Source organism: Talpa europaea (genome assembly GCF_964194135.1).
Source record: "Talpa europaea genome assembly, chromosome: 2".
NCBI classification, from domain to species: domain Eukaryota; kingdom Metazoa; phylum Chordata; class Mammalia; order Eulipotyphla; family Talpidae; genus Talpa; species Talpa europaea.
Window position 1 is genome coordinate 92,206,586 of NC_140068.1, and position 20,910 is coordinate 92,227,495.

At 37.8% G+C, this 20,910-nt stretch overlaps 1 protein-coding gene across 1 annotated transcript in view; it reads right to left on the reverse strand.

Moving 5' to 3' along the window:
• The window catches only part of DNAH8 (dynein axonemal heavy chain 8), a gene marked incomplete at its 3' end in the record, with an annotated part of 299,195 nt that overhangs the window by 229,244 nt on the left and 49,041 nt on the right, over positions 1-20,910 (reverse strand). Inside the window, exons 15-19 of the mRNA XM_084228672.1 lie at positions 18,463-18,543; positions 17,941-18,057; positions 17,001-17,120; positions 3,074-3,206; positions 1,682-1,794 (exon numbers count right to left, since the gene is read on the reverse strand). Coding sequence (XP_084084798.1) covers positions 1,682-1,794; positions 3,074-3,206; positions 17,001-17,120; positions 17,941-18,057; positions 18,463-18,543 — 564 coding nt within the window. The remainder of the gene's footprint in view (positions 1-1,681; positions 1,795-3,073; positions 3,207-17,000; positions 17,121-17,940; positions 18,058-18,462; positions 18,544-20,910) is intronic.

Below are 20,910 nucleotides of genomic sequence, written 5' to 3' on the forward strand. Positions count from 1 at the left end.
CCTGCTCTGTCTCTGGTGAATCCTCTCACCCTCCTGCACATCTGGCCTGTACCCCGGTTCTTGTATAAATAAATAAATTTTTTTTTTTAAAAAAAAAAGGAATCTCCACATCCTTGGGCTAAGCCCTTCTTTCCTTCCAGAGAAATAGCCACATTTATTGGTGAGAACAAAGGAGAGTAGGAGCCCAAGCAAGTATGTGGACCTCAGCTCTTGCACGCATGGGACTCACATCCAGGGCCAGGCTCTGGCCAAACTGTTCCTCCCCATCCTGCACCTCCCTACCTGACAGTGAGTGGGTCAGTCAGGCTGAGCTGGGTCAGATGTGGGGGGTTGGTTACCAGGCATGAACAAAGAGGAATATGATCAGGCTTTGTGAATTCTCAGGCTAATGCACAGGCACGACAATGAGATCTTTGTTAGAGGCCATTCTGACAGCAATGTGGAAGATGGATTTGAGAGGCAGAGGCTATTCTGGAAGCTCCACAATTCTCCCAGTTTGAGACTCAGGTGGGGTCTTTTTCTAGGGACCCCAGGTAGTGTCAAAGGAAATACAACTGAAACACCAGTACCACTAACATGAGATTATACTCACTCTTTCCACCTGACTCCCAGCAAATGGCTCTGAGGGTCTGATGCACAGTACTGAGAAGAACTTATGGCAAAAATCTAGACTGAGGGGCCTCCGTAGTGGTGCAGCGGGTTAAGCACAGCGCTATGAAGTTGTTCGCAGCCTCTGAAGCATGGGCTTGATTCCTGGCCGGCCAGGGAGCTTCCCACATGACGCGGCAGACCTCTCCTGTCTTGCCTGCTTTTCCCCTCAGCAGTGTATTTCAGTCAGTCTGCCTGTTCTGCTCCCCACTCTGTCACTAGTGAATCCTCTCACCCTCCTGAGCTTCTGGCATGTACCCCAGCTATTGTATAAATAAAAAATAAATCTTCAAAAAAAAAACTAGACTCGGCAAGAAAATGTTTCTGGATGAGGTGGTCATATCATCCTTGTACAAGAAGGTGAAAGTGAAATGAATGTGTTGTTTATTTCCGGCACCACAGAGTAGAAAAGTGTATAAAATCAAGAATGAAAAAATGAGTAGGAGGGATTAACAGAAAACCAGAAGGAACAGGAGAAAAAAGAAATAGTACAGATGTGCAAGTGGTACTCAGAGTCAGTGTATAACCTAGAGTGAGGTCTAAGGAGCAGAAAGAAACCTTGTGTCTCCTTCTCAACCTGTATTCTCAACACATACCAACACCTGTGAAAATGGGCCCATCTAGGGTTTCTCCTGTGCTGGTTTAAAATGCAGCTCCCTGGGCCCCAAGTAACCTAAAATCTGGGTCTGCAATATAGATAATTCTATTAAACACTGTTCTTCATTACTGTCAAATGGATTGATACTTAAGGCCCCAGAAGTGACATTTACTATATAAGAAAACATGGTCAATATCAAGGGGGGGGGTAATAACTATAAAAATTGCAATGGACAGATCACATTAGAAACTGATTATGTTGGGGAAAACTGTAAAGAGAGCTATTTCTTGCAGATCATACATGTAAAATTGACAATTCTATTTTGTGGATTTTGTTACAAATCCAGATTGGTTATAAACCCACACAGGCTGTCATTTGGAGTTGTCTATAGTCATAATTCTGTGAAATCACATGCAGTTGTCTCACAATAAATACCTTTTTAAATTCATCTTCTTTCTCATTAACATCATCAGTCACTCTATTAGTATCAAATTCAGTGCTTTCACCCTCTTCTGCTTCACTTCCAAAAACAACACGTTTCCTCTTTTCTACAGATAAAAGACAAAACAAAAACATAGCATCTGGCCTGTTCTTACAGAGATCCTTACAGAGATGGGCAATCCTTACAGAGATCCTTCTTACAAAGCTCTTACTTTTAAACTTTTTGATTTGTTGAATTAAATTAAAACACTCATCTCAAAAGACTCATCATTCTACCATATATCACATAAATATACTCTAGTGTCTAGAGTTAAAAATATTTTAAGAAGTTTTTACATGTTATCTTTCTAAAATATCTGAGTTTTCTAAATTAACAAATTGATATTTTTCTGGTTTGACACTTCTTAAGAAACTGATGGGGATCTCCCAATGTTAAAGTTAAAAAAAAATTAAATTTTATAAGATTTCAGGAATTCTGCAATGCAGTTAAGCACAGCCATTATTAAAAATTAAATCATATAATTTCAAAGGTAAACAAATTATGACTAATATAATAAATACTTCAAAAAAAGAAACTAACTGAATTAAATGGAAATTCTACGGGAAAGAAGATAATCTGTAAATGTTTATCATCAGCTCAGAGTTTCTCAACCTCAGCACCATTGACATTCTTGCTTGTCAGGTGCTGTCCTGTGCATTGTAGCAGCAGCCCTGGACTCTAACCACTAGGAATGGCCAGCAACCCTGATCTCTACCTGCTATGTGACAACCAAAACTGTCCCCAGATATTTTAGAATGTTGTATAGGGGCCTCCCCTGGTGGCACAGCAGTTGAGCGCTGGGCTGCGAAGCTGCCCGCAGCCTCTGCAGCGCTGGTTCGATCCCCAGCCACCAGCAAGGGTCCCACATGGTGCAACAGACCTCTCCTGCCTCTCCCGCTGCTCCCCTCAGCAGTGTATTTCGTCACTCTGCCTGTTCTGTTCCCCGCTCTGGTTCTGGTGAATTTTCTCACCCTCCCGTGCTTCTGACTGTACCCAGTGCTTGTATAAATAAATAAATAAATCTTTAAAAAAAAAAAAAAAGAATGTTATACAAAAAATAAAAAGCTAACAGCAGACCTGAGACTTAACACTTCAGAAAGACCTCCCTGCAAGGCTGGTCCTTGGTTGGCACTGGGGCCCTGGATTTCAGGGTTCCCACCACTCTTTAAGTGATTAAAAGGGCTCACAGTGTCCATTTATACCATTTGTGCAAATGATATGGTTCATGCTGAACAATTGCTTTCCTTCTGGGAGTCTGGAATTTTGATACCTGCTAAGCAGAAAGTGCCTGTTTGAGAATCTATTTGCAACTCTTGTGACTCAAACATTATAACTAGTGAAATTACCTCGTTGTTTTCCTGATTTCCCACTGTATTTAACTTCATAAATACCCTCAAATATAACTATAAGTTCTTTGACAGCTTCTTCCACGTGTCTACTTTTGTGGTTTAGAACATCAGCCCATTCTTTTGTGTATGTCTATTAAATAAAGAAATGACCATTAATTCCAGATACTTAAAAAAATGAAAATTATTAACATGACTTTACTGTATAACTAGAATTCAATGCCACTTGAAAGTATTGTAACTAAGGATAGTTGCATAACGTTTCAGACTCAAAACTGTCAATAGCTACAGGCACAACTGCAAAGAAAAGAAGGAGAAAGAAGAAAAATACAAAGTCTTGGTTTGTTCTCTGATTCAACCACACATAGAAATCTATGTTCACATTCATATGGGTGAAAAGAGAGTAGGTTGGAGATGCAGAGCTGATATGGCAGAAGTGGCAGCAAAGGAAGCATAAAGATGCCACCATGGTATAGCACAGAGGTGGTGCAGAGACAGTGGCAATGCCCAGTGTCTACTGGCTGTGGCTCTCAGATGACAGAAGCTCACAGAATCCCACTGTGGAAGTAGCAGTGGCGGTAGCAGTGTCTGGGTGAATTTATGGGTCTCCTCCTATGCAGGTGACCTTCTCCCTTCCTACAAGTGAGTAGAAGTCACAATGATAGTAACAGAGTAGGTCCCTGGTTTTCCTACCAAGAGTAACATTTAACACTTAAGCAGAGGGGAACTGCATACAGACAGTGTCCCAAAGCTAAGAGATGAACTTGAGCACCCCCTGGACATCAGAGACCAGTGTAGGCTTCAACAAAGGTGACACTGAAGAGATTCATGCTTCACTGAACAGGAGGTACGTGGAGAGAGAAGACAGGAGTACATGCTATGGGGCAAGGGAGACAGACAGTAGGGTTATCAACTCAATCAGGGTCCCTCCGGAGATGGAAACAGAGTCAGCGTGGAGGCACACACCCTTGAAGGAGGGGAAAACCATGCAGGGGGCAAAAGTGCTCCATGCAGGTTGGACCCCCAATAAAGATAAGAGCAGAGCAAGTGCTCTGGTTTTCCCCTCCCCCTGGGACAGATGCTTACCTCATGAATGCACTGAGTTTCTTCTCCTGAATCCCACAGAGGAGGGATATCATCAGTGCCACAGCATGAGCCAGCACTCCCACCAGCTCCAACAGCTAAATCCTTCCAAACCCTTCACCCTCTGCCCCACCTCCCCATTTTGCAGGTACAGAAGCCAGAAATGCAAATTAATTAATTTTAAAACCACAGTGCTACCTCCAGGAGAAATAAAATTATTTCAACCCTCCAAGTTAATGCTACAGATATTTTTAAAAACAACTCTCCAGAATCTAACCTCAAAAACATGGAAGATTACATCTCCCTACCAGATAGAGTTGAGAACTGCTATAATAAAGAAACTCAAAGAGATATAAGAAAACTCAGATAGGCACGTCAAAGTGATATAAAAGAATTCAGAAAAGCTAACTGAGAAATATGACAAAATTCAGAAAAAAAATTGAGCTCAGAAATAAAATTAAAAAAAGAAATTCAAGTTTTAGATAAGAAAGTCACAGAGAGTCAAGATGTTAAAAGTTTAATAAGTGAAATCAAGAATTCCAGAGAAAGCTATGAAAAATTAGTTCTCAAAGTGCTTCATTTGTTTACATCCCAGTTCTCTCCTTCCACTTCAATCCTTAGTATTACTACCTTCAAGGTCACTGATTCAACCTTCATTTGACTATATAAAACACCTATTTATGATTAAAAAAATAACTTAATAAATCAGGGCAGGAGGAACATTCTTCAACATAATAAAGGCCATATATGCCAAACCCATAGCTTGCATCATACTAACAGGAGAAAATATAAAAGCTTTTTCTCAAACATCAGGTATAAGAGAAGAATATTCACATTCATCACTACAAATCAACACAGTATTGGAAGTCCTAGATATAGCAATAAAGCAAAAGAAAGATATAAAAGGAATCCAAATTGGAAAAGAAGTAAAACTAACATTATTTGCAGACATGATAATATAGGTAGAAAACTCTAAAGTCTATGGTATAATACAGCAATTCTACTCCTAGGTATCCACATAAAGAATGCAAAATACTAATTAAGAGGGATATATTCACTCCTTTATTCATTGCACGCTATTTACAATAGTCAAGCTATGGAAACAGTCTAAATTTCCAAGGACAGAGGAGCAGATTAAAATGTATCACATATACATAATGGAATACTATTCATCTAGTTAAAAAAGCAAAAGATGAAATCTTGCCATTCACCATACATGGATGGAACTTGAAGGAGAAAGACAAATACTAAATGATTTCACTCATATGTCCTATGTAGGATATAAAAAAATAAAGGAGCAAATATAAACACTCTCTAAAAATCTAACTGTATATTTGAGGTTACCAGAAAGGGAGGGTACAGACAGGGAATAAAAGGGGAGAGACCAATGGGCTACTGGGAAGATTGGTTGATGGTCTGGTGGTGGGCATGGTGTGTTGGCATATATTTAAGTAGATGTGAGCCCCTAAAGCATAAACAGTGTGATAAACCAAAGTCACCTCAATAAAAAAATGTTTTAAAATAGAAGGCTAAAGGAGTCAAAAGTTGAAAATGAAAAGTGATTTTACAAAAGGACAACCCAAAATGTTACATAGAGACTCAAAAGATATCAAGTTTTTAACTGAGCCATGATATTGAATGCCAGGCAACAACTGAAGAGTTTTATGTGTATTACCTTATTTAATTAAAGCAACTTCTTTGGGTATTCAAGCAAAGAAAAAAAATAACCCTCACTGACTACCAAAAGTTTTTCTGTACTGTTAAAAAAAATGTAATTGCATTCACTGATGGCAAGTGTGGGAACATCTGGCAGGCATGGGGAAAGGACTTCACTCTGCATCTGCTGTTCAAAAATTCTCTTATTCTATTAACACTTTTCCTCTTCATATCATCCAAAATAATTTTTTACTAATTATGGTGACACCCTCATAAAACCAGAATTTTTCTTATCTCTCAACTATAACTGTCACGATCTGCATTAATGTGTGGTGTCTTTTTTCTCAATATCACAAACACATAAAAAAATACTTTTGGGGGCTTCCCCTGGTGGCACAGTGGTTAAGCGCTGGGCTGCGAAGCTGCCTGCAGCCTCTGCAGCACCTGTTCGATACCCGGCCACTGGCGAGGGTCCCACATGGCGCGCAGACCTCTCCTGTCACACCCACTGTTCCCCTCAGCAGTGTATTTCGTCGGTTTGTCTATTCTGTTCCCCGCTCTGGCTCTGGTGAATTCTCTCACCCTCCCGCGCTTCTGACCATACCCAGTGCTTGTATAAATAAATAAATAAATCTTTAAAAAAAAAGAAAAAGAAAAAGTACTTTTTGAAACTAAAAAACCCAACAAAAACCATCAACTTCTCTGGACAGGTAACATTATTATGCACATTTCACAGATGAGAAAACTGAGGCTCAGAAAGAATAAGAAAGTTGCCCAAGATCACATAGTGGGTGGTAAAAATGGGTGGTTGAAACCCACTTTATCTGTTTCTAATAACCATACTTTCTGAAATTCTCTAATAGCAAAGACTTTAGGAAAAAGTTGAAATCAAATTCAGAACAAGGATATTGAATAAGTCTTTTGACATGTTCACAATGTCAGTGTATTTTAGGACAGAGAAATATAAACAGGAGCAGCCGTTTCATATGCTTGCCAAAGCATATGAAAAAAAAAAAAGGAACCTGAACAAGTCTAAGTAAATCCTCCTTCAGAAAAACCTTGGCAATTTCCATGTCCTCCATGTACTGTCCTCATATGTTCCTGTCCTCATATGAGTACAGGTACTCATCTGTACCTGTATTTGAATCCATCCTCATCTCTTCCCAGTCTCAGAGGAGATGGTGTTCTTCCTCTTACCCAAAGATATTCTCTGACCTTCCCCACCATGACTTATTCTTCTGACCTTGCTCCATCATTCATTCACTCCACCTTTTCTGATTTATTTAACACGGTGTTAAATATTAGAGTGGTAATAGTGACCGAGCCACTTCAGTCTAGCAAGGAAAATAAGTGTTAAACAAGTAGATACTCCCCTCGAACCAAGGCAGATATGACACATATATTTATCTACAACAGCTTCCTACTTGCTTTGAAATCCCCAAAGAAAAGAACCAGACACTATTAGCTAAACATGATAGATAGAACGCACATGTTTATCTCAGCACTCCCCTGATATCTCTGAAAACCTCAACAAATAAATATAAAATAATATTTTAAAAAGAATATACCCATGGGAATAAATAGGAGGAGGTCATATAAATTCTGCATGTTCCCAACACCATATATAACAAAGTTATTGTGATTCAACAATTGGTGCTGGGACAACCGAATATCAACTTGTGAAAGAATTAAATTGGATTCCTTTCCTTACACCATACACAAAAATCAACTCAAAATGAATCACAGACCAAAATTAAATGTAAGAGATAAAATTGTAAAACTCTTCAAATAAAATATAGGCATAAGGGGTCCTTCCTGGTGGCGCAAGGGGTTAGGACACAGCACTATGAAAGTGTCCACAGCCACTATAGCACAAGTTCAATCCCCAGCCAGGGAAGTGACCCACAAGACACAGCAGACCTCTCCTGTCTCACCTGATGCTCCCCTCAGCAGTGTATTTCAGTAGAAATGTCTGTTCTGCTCCCCATTCTATCTCTGGTGAATCCTCTCACCACCACACCCCTGCATCTCTGGCCTGCACCCCAGCTCTTATATGAATAAATAAATCTTTTAAAAAAAGAAAATATAAGCATAGAACTTCATGATTTTGGATTATGCAAAGTTTTTTAAGATATGACACCAAAAGCAGAGAAAGAAAAGAAAAAATAGATAAAGTGGACATCATCAAAATTTAAAATTTTTGAGGTTCAAAGGCCAGCATCAAGAAAGTGAAAAGACAAGTTATGGAATGGGGAAAAGGTCATAAATCATATGTCTGATAAGGCAGTAGAATTTAGAACATACAAAGGACAACTGCCATTCAAAAATAAAGACAAAAACTCCAATTTAAAAATGAGGAAAAGATCTGAATAGATATCTGAAGGATGTTTTACCAGTCATTAAAAAGACAACATCACTAGTCATTATCAAATGCAAATCTAAACCACAAGGCGGTACCACTTGCTAGCCACTAGAAAGGTTATAATCAAAAAGACAAACTATAAGTGTTGCCAAGGATACAGAGAAATTGGAGCTCTCATCCAACGCTGGTGGAATGTAAAATAATGCAGCAGCTTTAGGAAATAGGTCTTCAAAAGTCTTATTATGGAGTGAACATATTATCCACTCCTACACATGCCCATAAGAAATGAAAATGTGTCCTGGCTAACATATGTACATTTATGTTCACATTAGCATTACTCTTAATGGCCAAAATTGTAAACAACCCAAATGTCTATCAACTAATGGATAACTAAAACGTAATAGATCCATACAATACAATAAAAAAAACAAAGTACTGAAACATAGGAAAATAGATGATCTTTAAACACTGTATTAAGTGAAAAAAGTCAGCCACAAAAAAATGAATATTGTATGATACCTTTTATAGAGAGTGTCTAGAATACAGGCAAATCTATACAGGCAGAAAGCAGATCAGTGGTTGCCTAGGGTGGGGAAAGTTGAGAGGAAGCAGGGAATGACTGCTAAAAAGCATTGGTTTCTTGAGGTAATGAAAATATTCCAAAATTGGTCCTCCCTGGTGGCACAGGCAGTTGAGCTCAGCGGTGTAAAGCTGTCCGCAGCCTCTGCAGCACGGGTTCGATCCCGGCCAGCCGGAGAGCTACCCACGTGGCATGGCAGACCTCGCCTGTCTATCCTGCTGCTCCCCTCAGCAGTGTATTTCAGTCAATCTGCCTGTTCTGTTCCCACCTCTGTCTCTGGTAAATCCTCTCACCCTCCTGCACATCTGACCTATACCCCAGTTCTTGTACAAATAAATAAATCTTTAAAAAATTTGTACAAACAAAAAAATCTAAAAAATACTCATTAAAAAATATTCCAAAATTGACTATGGTATAGGTTGCATAACTGTGAATATATTAAAACCACTGGGTTGCATACGTTAAAAAAAAAACTGGATAATCTGGTATATGAATTATACCTCAGTAAAGTCATTTAAAACAATAATTAGTACCAGAAATTTTGGAAAGAAAATGGAGATGGGAAATGAGAAATGGAAAGTGAAGGCAGCGTGTGTGATAATTCGGAGAAGTTTAGTTGTGAATAGCAGTGCAGGAAGGTGTGTGGAGGTTTTATTTTCTTGGGGAGTAAAATGAAAAAAGCATGTTAGGCTGCTGGTGAGAGGGGTCCAACAGAGAGGACAAACTTAAAGACAGAGAAGAGAAGGAGGAAGACTGGTGGAGTAGGGTGTCCAAGAAGGTAAGAAGGCATGAGAATTAGAGCTGATTGGGAGGACCTAGATTTTGAAAAGAGGTGGGAAGTCAGAGGATGGAAAAGGTGGATGCAGAAGCAGTTGACAAAGTACCAAGAGCTCTGATGGTGAAAATTATTCACATGGCCTTAATTTAGAAAACTATAAATAGGGCCTCCCCAGTGGTGCAGCAGTTGAACACTGGGTTGTGAAGCTGCCCACAGCCTCTGCAGCACCGGTTCAATCCCCAGCCACTGGAGAGGGTCCCACATGGTGTGTAGACCTCTCCTGCTGCCCGCTTGTACTTCGGTGTACTTCGGTCCTTCTGCCTGCTCTGCTCCCTGCTCTGGCTCTGGTGAATTCTCTCACCCTCCCGTGCTTCTGACTGTACCTAGTGCTTGTATACATAAAAATAAAATAGAAAACTATAAATAACTCCTCCAAGTCTTGCAAGATCACCAGGTGCTGGTTATTCTCTAGCATATTGTTGGCTCTTCTTTGCCCTTCTCTGTGTAAAGGGAAATTGGCTAGTGGGGCCCCTTATTCTCTGGCTTCCAGTTGTTTTTTTTTTTGTTGTTGTTTTTTTTTAAAGATTTATTTTTATTTATTTATACAAGCACTGGGTACAGCCAGAAGCACGGGAGGGTGAGAGAATTCACCAGAGCCAGAGCGGGGAGCAGAGCAGGCAGAAGGACTGAAATACACTGCTGAGGGGAGCAGCGGGTGGCAGGAGAGGTCTGCGTGCCATGTGGGACCCTCCTCCAGTGACCGGGGAGCAACTGGGGATCAATTGAACCGGCGCTGCAGAGGCTGCTGGCAGCTTCACAACCCAGCGCTCAACCGCTGCGCCACCGGGGAGGCCCTCCAGTTGGTTTTGAATTATGGGAAGCTCCAGCAGAAGCTAGGCGAGGTGGAGGAGAGAGGGTAAGTTATTTCTTTGTCATACCCTCCTTGCTGGAAGGTCTGTACCTTCACAGATTGAGCTCCTTCTTCCATGTGGTGCCAGGTTTTACTGGGCTCTGAAAGCACTATTTCCTCCTCTGGTGACTTCAGCCCACAGGTAGCCAGGGTGTGCCACCAGAGTGACTCCTGAGGTATCTCACCTGCTGGATCATCACTGGTACTGTCCCATACACAATTCCCCAGCTTCATCTGAGTACCCGAACCCTGGTCAAAGAACACCTGCAGAAAACCTTATATTTGACCCTTGCTGACTGGATCATCCCAGATGGTCATGGCAATGCACACTGCTATAAATTCCAGGGACAAGAAACTTGGATGCACACATTTCACTGGAAAGAGATTTCATAGGAAATTTCAGTGGCCCTGCCATCTTCTATTCAACACACAGCAAAATAATGCAAGCAAGACAGATAGCAAAAACATCCTCTATACTGTATCACTACCAGTTGAGGCCACACAAACTGAAATAAGTTTTCCTGTTAAGGGCTCCATCTCTTCTTGGAAGATTAACTTGACCTTGAGGATTAAGAAAATTCTTACAACTCAGTGAAGAACAGACTGAAATGCTCAGGGGCAAGTCAGAGACAGACTGGAAGACAGATAAATTGATTTTCTGTCAATTTACCATTGTAGAAGACTCATTGGCTTTTAGCATATTCAGAGAGCTGTGCAACCACCACTTCTATTTAATTCTAGAACATTTTCATCACCTCTAAAAGAGTAGTACCCATTGGCCTATACCCATTGGCATTCCCTCCCTGTTACCCCATCTCCACAGCCCTGCCAAACATGAATCCACTTTCTGTTTTTATAAAGCCAAGTTGATTCTGTTGATAGAATTTTGAGTACCTTTCAATGTAGTTACTGGTGTTTTCCTATCATAATTTGAATCATAACATTTCCCTGATTGTCTATTCCATCTGTATATCTAAATGGTTCAGATATGTCAGTCAGGGTTCAATGAGAAAAACAGAGGCAACATCAACTTTAACAAAATGAGAGAATTTGATACAGAGAATGAACAACTGTTAAAGGAACAAAAAAAAAATGCCCAAGGGAAGATAAAAGTCATACAGAGATAGTCCACCTCCTATATCTTGATTTACATTATTAACACATATCAGCCTTCTGATAATAACAGCTTCTTTTGCATCATCAGTTGCAACCACCACATTCACACTCAGGCACCCTTAATTTATCCCAGTTTGCCTTATTTGTATAATCTCTTTCTATGCATATAAAAAGTCTTTTTTCCTACATTCAAGGTAAGTGAATTTTACCTCACTGAACAGTCAGTAGTGTCAAAACAATTATAGGTATATATACCAATAAGAGATGCAAAAAAACAAGGAAACTGATATTGGAATTTTCCTACTTCTTTGTTCATTTATATTCTGCTCACGTATAAGTAAAACCTGATAGGAAATGCATATAGTCAAAATTAGAATGAGCAAGAAGAAAATGACAGGCAGGAAATTATCCTCCCTCCCTCTCTAGGGTAGGAAACAAACTTCTTAAGACAATTTTCATTGCTAAGAAGACACCACACAGTGTTAAAGGGGCTCTCCATCCTGGAATAAAATAATCAAAGAAGTAGAGGAGACAAGGAAAATCTCAGGTGATCAATTTCTCCACTGACCTGTAAGTAATCAATCCAGGTTGAAAAAGAGGGTTCTGAAAGGTCTCTTGGTGGGGGAAGGAAATGAAGCTCTGATATAATAGTTTGTGTGAAAGTAAATGTGAAAAAAGAAAGACAATTAGAAACCCTAGGAAAGATAAAAAGTTGTATGAAGAAAGATAGATTACAAATACAATAGATGGTTCTGCATTGCCCAATATTTACATAGGCATAATCATATATTATTATTTAGAGTTAATGCTGAAGTAAAATAATTACAACTACATTGAGATGACAAGGGAGGAGTAATAGAGAACAGGGTCAAAGAGCTAAATGTCCACTACGAAAGTAGGAAGAAATATGTATAAATTGGCCAAATCAAGAAATAGTACTCTAAGTATATTACTTAGAGGTGCAGAATGATACCATAAAACAGCTAAAAATTAAAAATGAGAGCTTTTCCTAGAACTCAAACCGTGAATCTCCAAATGCCATTTTTCACTGGTAACATGCAAAGGACCAAGGACTGATTAGAGAAATAGGAGGTGCATATCTAGGGCAGGAAATGCACAAGATGAGTTTTTAAGATGTCCTACAATTCCAGAAAGCAAGGAAGTTTTCAAAGACTACCAGAATCATATCAATATGTCTCTCAGTCTTTTGGCTAAGACCAAGTGTAGAATCATATCAAAAACATAGAAGCTAGCCTAAAGAATTCCACTAGTCAAAGATGGGAAAATTCAAACATCAAAAAGAATAATGACTACAATGGACTGAATTTTTCAGTCTATGTATTCATAAGATTATTTAAACAATTTAAAACTGGTATATGAAGGAAAATTGAAGCATTGAGTCCAACTTTTCTGGCAAACACTTTCTGAGTAACCAAACAGTTAATGAGGGTAATGTCTTCCCTATAGAGGTATTTCATCCATAAAAGCTATAATTAGAAAATCAACACTTTGCAACCTCCAAAAAAGAATGGTTCTAGGCAAAAATAATCAATCACAGGCTGCTAAAACCTTGAGGTGAAGGGTTTGTGGCTGATAAAGCTGGTTATATCTGAGCCCATGGATCGATCTTAATATTACTAAAAGGGAAACAACCTGATATTATGTGCCTCCTGATGTGATGCAATAGAAAATAGCTGTGGACTATTCTGGACTATTCTGCCAGAAAAAGAAAATAAATTAAACCTGACCTGAATCAAGATTTAGATCTTCAGATCTAATTAAAATTTACAGGAAATTCAGGGGATTGAGGGATATATTAACAAATTAAATTACACTATTCAAACATGATCAGCAAAGTCTAGATGGGAAAAAAAAAACATGGAAAAGTCTATAAGACAAATGATACCATTTCTTTAAAATAAAAATCATTAAAAGAAGAAAGCTGGCAAAGGAATTTTGTCTATGCAAAGGACTTGAATAGACATTTCTCCAAAGAAAATATACAAATGACCAAAAAGTATATGAAAAGAAGCACATCAGAAGTAACTAATAAAATGTAAATCAGAACCACAATGAGATATCACTTCATACCCATTAGGATAGCTATTAAGAATTCTTTTATTTAAAAATAAAAAGTAACAAGTATTAGTAAGCACATGGAGAAACTGGAATCCTTGTGAGGGAAGGATGATAAAATGAAATGTGAGAGACACAGCAGTCAAATTCAATATGTGAGTCTGTTCGGAACCTTATTCAAAGAGATCAACTCTAAGATGACAACCTATAATTCAGAAATTTTGCTTCTCAGTATAAACCCACCAAAAGGAATGCTTAGGTCCACAGAGAAACATATATAAGAATGCTCACTGTACACTCATAGCAGAAATTTAGAAAACCTAAATAAGGGAGCAGGAAAAAGACCAATTATAATAAAGTAAAAATCAAAATCAACAAGCAACTATAAACCAGAGACACACTATGGGGGGTGAGAGGAGGAAGGAGTAGTATCAAAACAAGGGGGAGGGCTTCCCCTGGTGGCACAGCAGTTGAGTGCTGGGTTGCAAAGCTGTCCGCAGCCTCCGCAGCGCCGGTTCGATCCCCAGCCACCAGCGAGGGTCCCACATGGCGCACACATCTCTCCTGCCTTGCCCACTGCTCCCCTCAGCAGTGTATTTTGTCAGTCTGCCTGTTCTGTTCTGTGGTGAATTCTCTGGTGAATTCTGGCTCTGGTGAATTCTCTCACCCTCCCACACTTCTGACTGTATCCAGTGCTTGTATAAATAAATAAACAAATCTTTAAAAAAAAAAAGATTAGACAATGCCTAAAAAAAAAAAACAAAACAAGGGGGGGTGGGAATTATATGGGGACTATCACCAAGATGAAATGCATACATTGTGCAAAAATGAAAAATGACATAAAAAAATATATAAAATTTAAAAAGTAATAAAAAAAAAGGTATAAGTGATCCAAATGCCCAATAGTAGAATGGATAAACAAACTATAATAACTTCATGCCACAGGATACAGTACCATAATAAAAATGAAGGAACTCTTGCTTAACATAACTACAGGGACGAATCTCACAGACATAACAGTGAGAAAATAAGTCAGATATAAAGAACATGTGCTGCAAGATTCCATGTATATGAACTTCAAAAACAGGCAACAATCTAGAGATAGAAGCCAAAATGGTAAGCAGTCTGGAGGGGATGGCAGTTATTGCCTGGGGCAATTATCTGTGTTGTGGGAAGTGTTTCCTATCATTATCTTGGAGATGGTTACAGGTGTACATATATAAACATTCACTCAACTGGTGCACTTATGACTTGAGCACATTACTGTCTACACAATATATCTTGGTTTTTACAAAAGGACATGGGCCTAAAATGAAAAGTAAGTGGAAGCCCCAACTTCTGTAGGGACTTTCTTATTTTTCCATAACCAAAATACCAAATAAAGTCTTGGGTCCCTCACAAGGGTAGGAGACTAGAGCTGAGACCTTCCCTACCCATCTTCAGGCAAATCAATGGCTAAACTTTCAAGGAAAGGGTAAACTATAATTAGATGTCTACATAAAAAATAGAATAAAAAACACAAGAACGGAAAAACATTTTATACACATACACACATAGTTGGAAAAGACTAAAAACAAATTTCTAGAAATAGATAACTCAATAAGGTAAGTAGAAAACAAAAACCCAGAAGTTAGAAAGCAAAAGTATATCCAACTATGTTGAGAGTTAGAATAAACATAAACAGACTAAAATTACCAGTTTAAAAAATTTTTTTTCAGAGTAAATTAAAATTAAACACCAGTTTAATGTTCTTTACAAGAGAAAATGGTAACATTAGAGAACCCAGAAAGCTTAAAAATATTGGAATAAAAAAGAATATATACATAAAATAATAACCTAAAAAACTATGTGACAATATTAATATCAAACAAAAGAGACTTTAAGAACAAAAACTTATTAATGATAAAAGAAACAAATGGCCAGAAAGATAAAATCATTTAAAACTTTCACGCACCAAAAACAGAATGCTAAAATGGCTCATTTAGTGTTGTCTCTGTTACAGTCAAGGGCCCAACACTGAGAACAAATGATTTTAAGATCCAATATATTAAGAAGACAGTAGTTCTTAAATAGTAGCAGTTGATGCAATCCTCAGCCCATTGCCCAACTAGAGATTATAGATGAGAAGCTTGCTCATTTGGCGGAGATTGGTAGAGATGAGTGTAAGGAACTTTAGAAGAACCACTCAGAGACCTTGACCTATGTCCTCTAGAATTGGATGATGAAGGGGCTGACCCAAGGCTAAGTAGTCCTGAGGCAAGAGACTGGCCAGCTACCTTGGCCCCCCAAAACAAGAAGAGGTATCCTGGGAAGAAGAAGCTGCATTTCCATACAAAGAGGTCAAAGGCACCCATTACCGATGGGCCAAATTAGGCCTTGTGATGGCACCATCCTTAGGTGTCTTGTAAAGCACATTAGCAAGGTGATCCAAACCCACAGAGTGGTATTAGCAGAAGGCAGGCAAGAAAGAATTCGTTTCAGCAGCAGTGTATTTCAGTAGATCCGCCTGTTCTGCTCCCCACTCTGTCTCTGGTGAATCTTCTCACCCCCCACATCTCTGGCCTGTACCCCAGTTCTTGTATGCATAAATAAATAAACCTTAAAAAAAAGAAAGAATTCATTTAAAGACATAAAATGAGTGCTTTCAGGAGAAGTTGTAATCTGCCAGGCCTCAAAAATGCTTTAGACAGAGTTCATGTCTTTGTGCTTTCAAGCCAATTGGGGATAAATGGGTATTTTTAAAATTTCAACATAATATGATACTAAAGAGGTTAGGTTTTTATCTGGTAGGGATCAGGTGCTACTGTCATTGAAGAACTGAAGCTGTGGAGTGGTACTGGGGACAAACATGGAGACAGAGAAATGGGTTAGCGCCCAAGGTGACCCTCAGAGGCCTGGCCTTAGAAAGGGGTGGTAGGTATGGAAAAGAAGACACAATAGAAATAAAATGTGAGTAAGAGGCAAAGCCTGACTAAGCCTTAAGACTGCCTGGATTTAGGAAATGAGTGGGGAAAGGAGTTCAGATGCCACCTCTGTTTCTGGTTACTTAAAAGGAAAGTAAGGGGTATTTGAAAGTAAGGGGTATAGGGATAGATGCTATTGCCCTGGGAACATAACAAAGAAAGAAGAGTGGTGAACTACTGAGAACCCCAAGGACAAAGGTGAGGACACTAGTAAGATAATGTCTACGGTTGGGTCATGAGCCTGAGCTGCTGAAGACTTACAAGATTTTGGAACTGAGGATGTCCAAGAAAAAAGTTAGGTCATCTAAATACTACTGACACATATTTCTTTAGATCATAAATTAACATTTTAGATTTATAAGCCAGTATTTCTATGATTAAGATGCAATAAATAAATGCCTACCTCATTGAGAGTCAACATATCTTCTACTACGGTTGCACCATGCTCAGGCAGGGAAATTAACACGGTTTTGGCTATCTCCTTTAGGACTGTATCAATGTGCATCTCACACAAGTCATTGATCTACCAACAAGAAGGAAATATATGGAAGAAAACTCTTCTTTTGTCCAAATGTGTACTTGAGCTATAAATTAATTTAGAAGACTAAATTTGGAAGCTTGCTGCATGTATATTTGGTGGAAATTTTAGGAGTATGTCTGCAAAGAAAGCTTGAGAAGGAACTAGTTTTATTGAGGAGCAATATGTGCTATAACATCAAAGATTTATCTCCTTCAATCCTCACTTCAGCATGAGTCATTACTAATTTCAGTTTTACAACTAAAGGAACCAAGACTCAGTGAAGGAAAGTAACCTAGGGAGGAGCACACAGCTAGTTAAAGACAGAGAATCAAACCCAGGTTTACCTGACTCCCAAGTCTCTGAATAGTGTCTATTATACCATGTTGCCACCATAGACAAGAGAAGCACATGTAAAAAGATATGCACATTCTATAGTGCAAACATGGCAGAAATCAGTGGACTGTCCCTAGGTAGATGGCATTGCCTTATCTTGTTAACTTTATATGCATCAATATCAATATTTAAGCACCCCACTCTGCCATCTTTCACAGTCTACAATCATTCCCTTTTAGGTAGTGAAGTTTAGTGAAATTTAGGTTGTGGAATTTGATCATCCTTTAAGCATATAAAAAATAAGGGACAAAAAGAAGGCAAGCCTAAATATAAAGAAACAAAAAACTTTTTTTTTTAATTTAATGGATGTTCTTTTAGTTAAACCTCCCATCCTTTAAAAAGTTTTTATAAAAAAGTTTTTATAAATGATCAAATATTCCTATAGCCTAAGTATTGATGTACGTAGTTTTAAATTTTTTATGTAACATACCTTCTTTAAAAGTTGATTGAACATATCCAAAACTGAGTCAACTTCTTGAAAGAAGCTTTCTAGTGTTAAAGATGACCATGTTAATATTGTGAGTCCCTGCCTCAGCACGGATTCCACCTAGGAAAAAGTGAAAATAGAACTGCTTCCACCAATAAAAGAAGCATCTGTTTATATAAAAAAGGATTTCCTTTATTTCCTGGAAATACTGCAAGTTATTGCTCTCTAACTATGCTTCTCCTCCATGAAACCTAATAAAGGTGACTTTGTCTTTTTAATCATCTTTGGCTGTCTATGAAACAATCATGGATTCTTAGAAAGTACTCATTATTTAGATTTAGTTGTTTTTCAAAGGCAGCAGAACTTAGACAAGAAATAATTCCGTAGAACAAATAGAGCCATAACATTGAACTAGGAAGACAGAGGATCTAGGTAAGAATAGATTTTCAAAAATCCATAATCTATAGAACCAGAATCTAATTTTAAGTTACAGGAAAATCAACATAAACTTTCAGCATTACTAACCTTCTTCATTTTAGGGGTCATCAGATTGACAAACACAGAAGGCACTTCCTGACACAACTCATCATAATACTGCAGAAGACCCTGTAAAAAGTTCAAATGGCATATTTTACTTTAATTAATTTTAAAGCAACAGTCTCATTTTAACTTATGTGAGGAAGGCTTCATTATCCCTCTTTCTTCATAGTCCTGACAAGATAGAGGCTGATCATTCAGATTTATACTAATTTACTGTGTTTTTCTCTCACCTATCAATTACCTGAGCATCCCCGTTAAGCAACAATTCAATGGATCTTTCTATACTCTCATTTTCCATACTTATTATTTACCTTTCTCTATTTATGTTATTTTCAATAGTTAGGATAATTATATTTTTGTGATTCTGGTCATTATACATTCTTGCCCTTTTTGTTCCTTCTGACATATTAAAACACACATCACTGATGCCACACTTGTACACTTGAATCCAAATAAATTTACAGAGTCAGAATTAATAAGCATTTCTTTTCTCTTTTAAATCATTTTTAGGAGATGAACTATAGTGGTACATTTTTTTATAATTTGGAAACGTATTGCACACTGTGATGGAAGAAGTGGATACAAGTTAATTCCTCCCCAAATTAATAATATTAAAATGTTCCAATGTTAACTTAATAGTTTCCAAGTTCTTAATTCCTTTCTTCCTTTTCTGTTATTTGTAGTTTAACTTTTATGTATTCTCGACAGTTCACAAAAAACTTGACTTTCACAATATCATTTAATACTAACTAAAATCCTTTAAGTGCAATATGAGATAGCAACCTGAATTTATAATAGTACCTTGACACTCAACCCTCTAAAGTCATAACTAGGCAGTACAAAAGCCTAGGGCTTTTGATGCTAAAGCAAAAGTTTCCACAATAATAATATTCCTCTGAGGGTTTTTTTTTTTAAATACTAATTAAATCCTGTTTTGGCAAAGGCTTAAACTATTAAACTCTTGGAAGAAAGCATACACATAAATCTTTGGGACCTTGGGTTAAGCAAGTGAAGTGCTTAAAAGCACAAGGGACAAAAAGAAAAAGGAGCTAAATTGGATTTCTCAAAATTAAAGATATTTGTGCTTCAAAGGATACTATCAGGAAAATGAAAAGACAACCCACAAAACAAGAGAAAAGTATTTGCAAGTCATATATCTGATAAGGGATTTGCATCTATAATGTATAAAACAAATGTTAATAAATTCATGACGATTGAAATCATATCAAGTATCTTCTCTTATCACAATGGTATCAAATTATAAATTAAGCACAAAAAGAAAGCAGGAAAAACCTCTAATATGTGCAGACTAACCAACATACAATTGAATGAGTATTGGGTTAATGAGGTAACCAAAGAAGAAATTTTTTAAATACCTGAAGACAAACAAAAACTAAAACTGCTCAAGAGATGCTAAGGTTACTAATATAATTTGTTTTACAGTGTTAGTAAATCATTTGTGTGTCTAAAAAAAAATCTGACACTTTAGTAAAACTGACACATAGATACTAGGGTTACTATTGTAATCTACATTATTAGTGAATCATTTGGGTATTTGAGGAAAAAAGAACTCTTTACATTTTAATAATAAAAAGACAAATAACCCAGTGAAAATGGGCAAACGATATGAACAGACATAACTTCAACAACCTTCAAATGATCAATATACCATGAAAATGTGCTATACATTATTAGCCATGAGGGAAATGCAAATCAGAATCACAATGAAATACCACCTCACATCCAAATGACATTAAATGAAAAAGATAATAGCAAATGTTGGCAAGGATGTGACGGAATTGCAACCCTCATACACTACTGTGGGGATATAAAATAATACACCCTCTTTGAAAATTAGTGTGCTAGTTCTTCAATAGGTTAAACACAGAGTTACCAATTGCTGAAACCCAGCAATTTTACTCCTTGGTATATACCCAAAAGAATGAAAATATGTCCACAAGGAAGTCTGTATACAAAACTTCACAGAAGCATTATTCATAATAGCCAAAAAGTAGAAGCAAACCTAATGTGCATCACCTGACAAATGGATAGCTAAAATGTGGTGTACTTACAAAAGAGAATGTTGTTTGACCATAAAAAGATATGAAGTATTGATACATGACTCAGTATGAATGAACTCTGGAAAGATTGTGCTAGTCAGAGAAGCCAGTCACCAAAGACCATATATTATGTGGCTCAATTTGTATGAAATGTACAGAATAAACAAATCCACAGAGATAGAAAGTATGTTAGTGTTTGCCAAGGGAAGTTGTGGGGAGAGCTAGAGGAAAATGGGGTTTCTCTTGGAGGTAATGAAAATGACCAAAATTTATTATGGTGAGACTGACAGAGGCCTTGCAACCTCCCTTGAGACCCCACCAGACTGAGGAGACCACAGACATGCACCAGGGAAGGTACCAGAGTGGCCAGAGA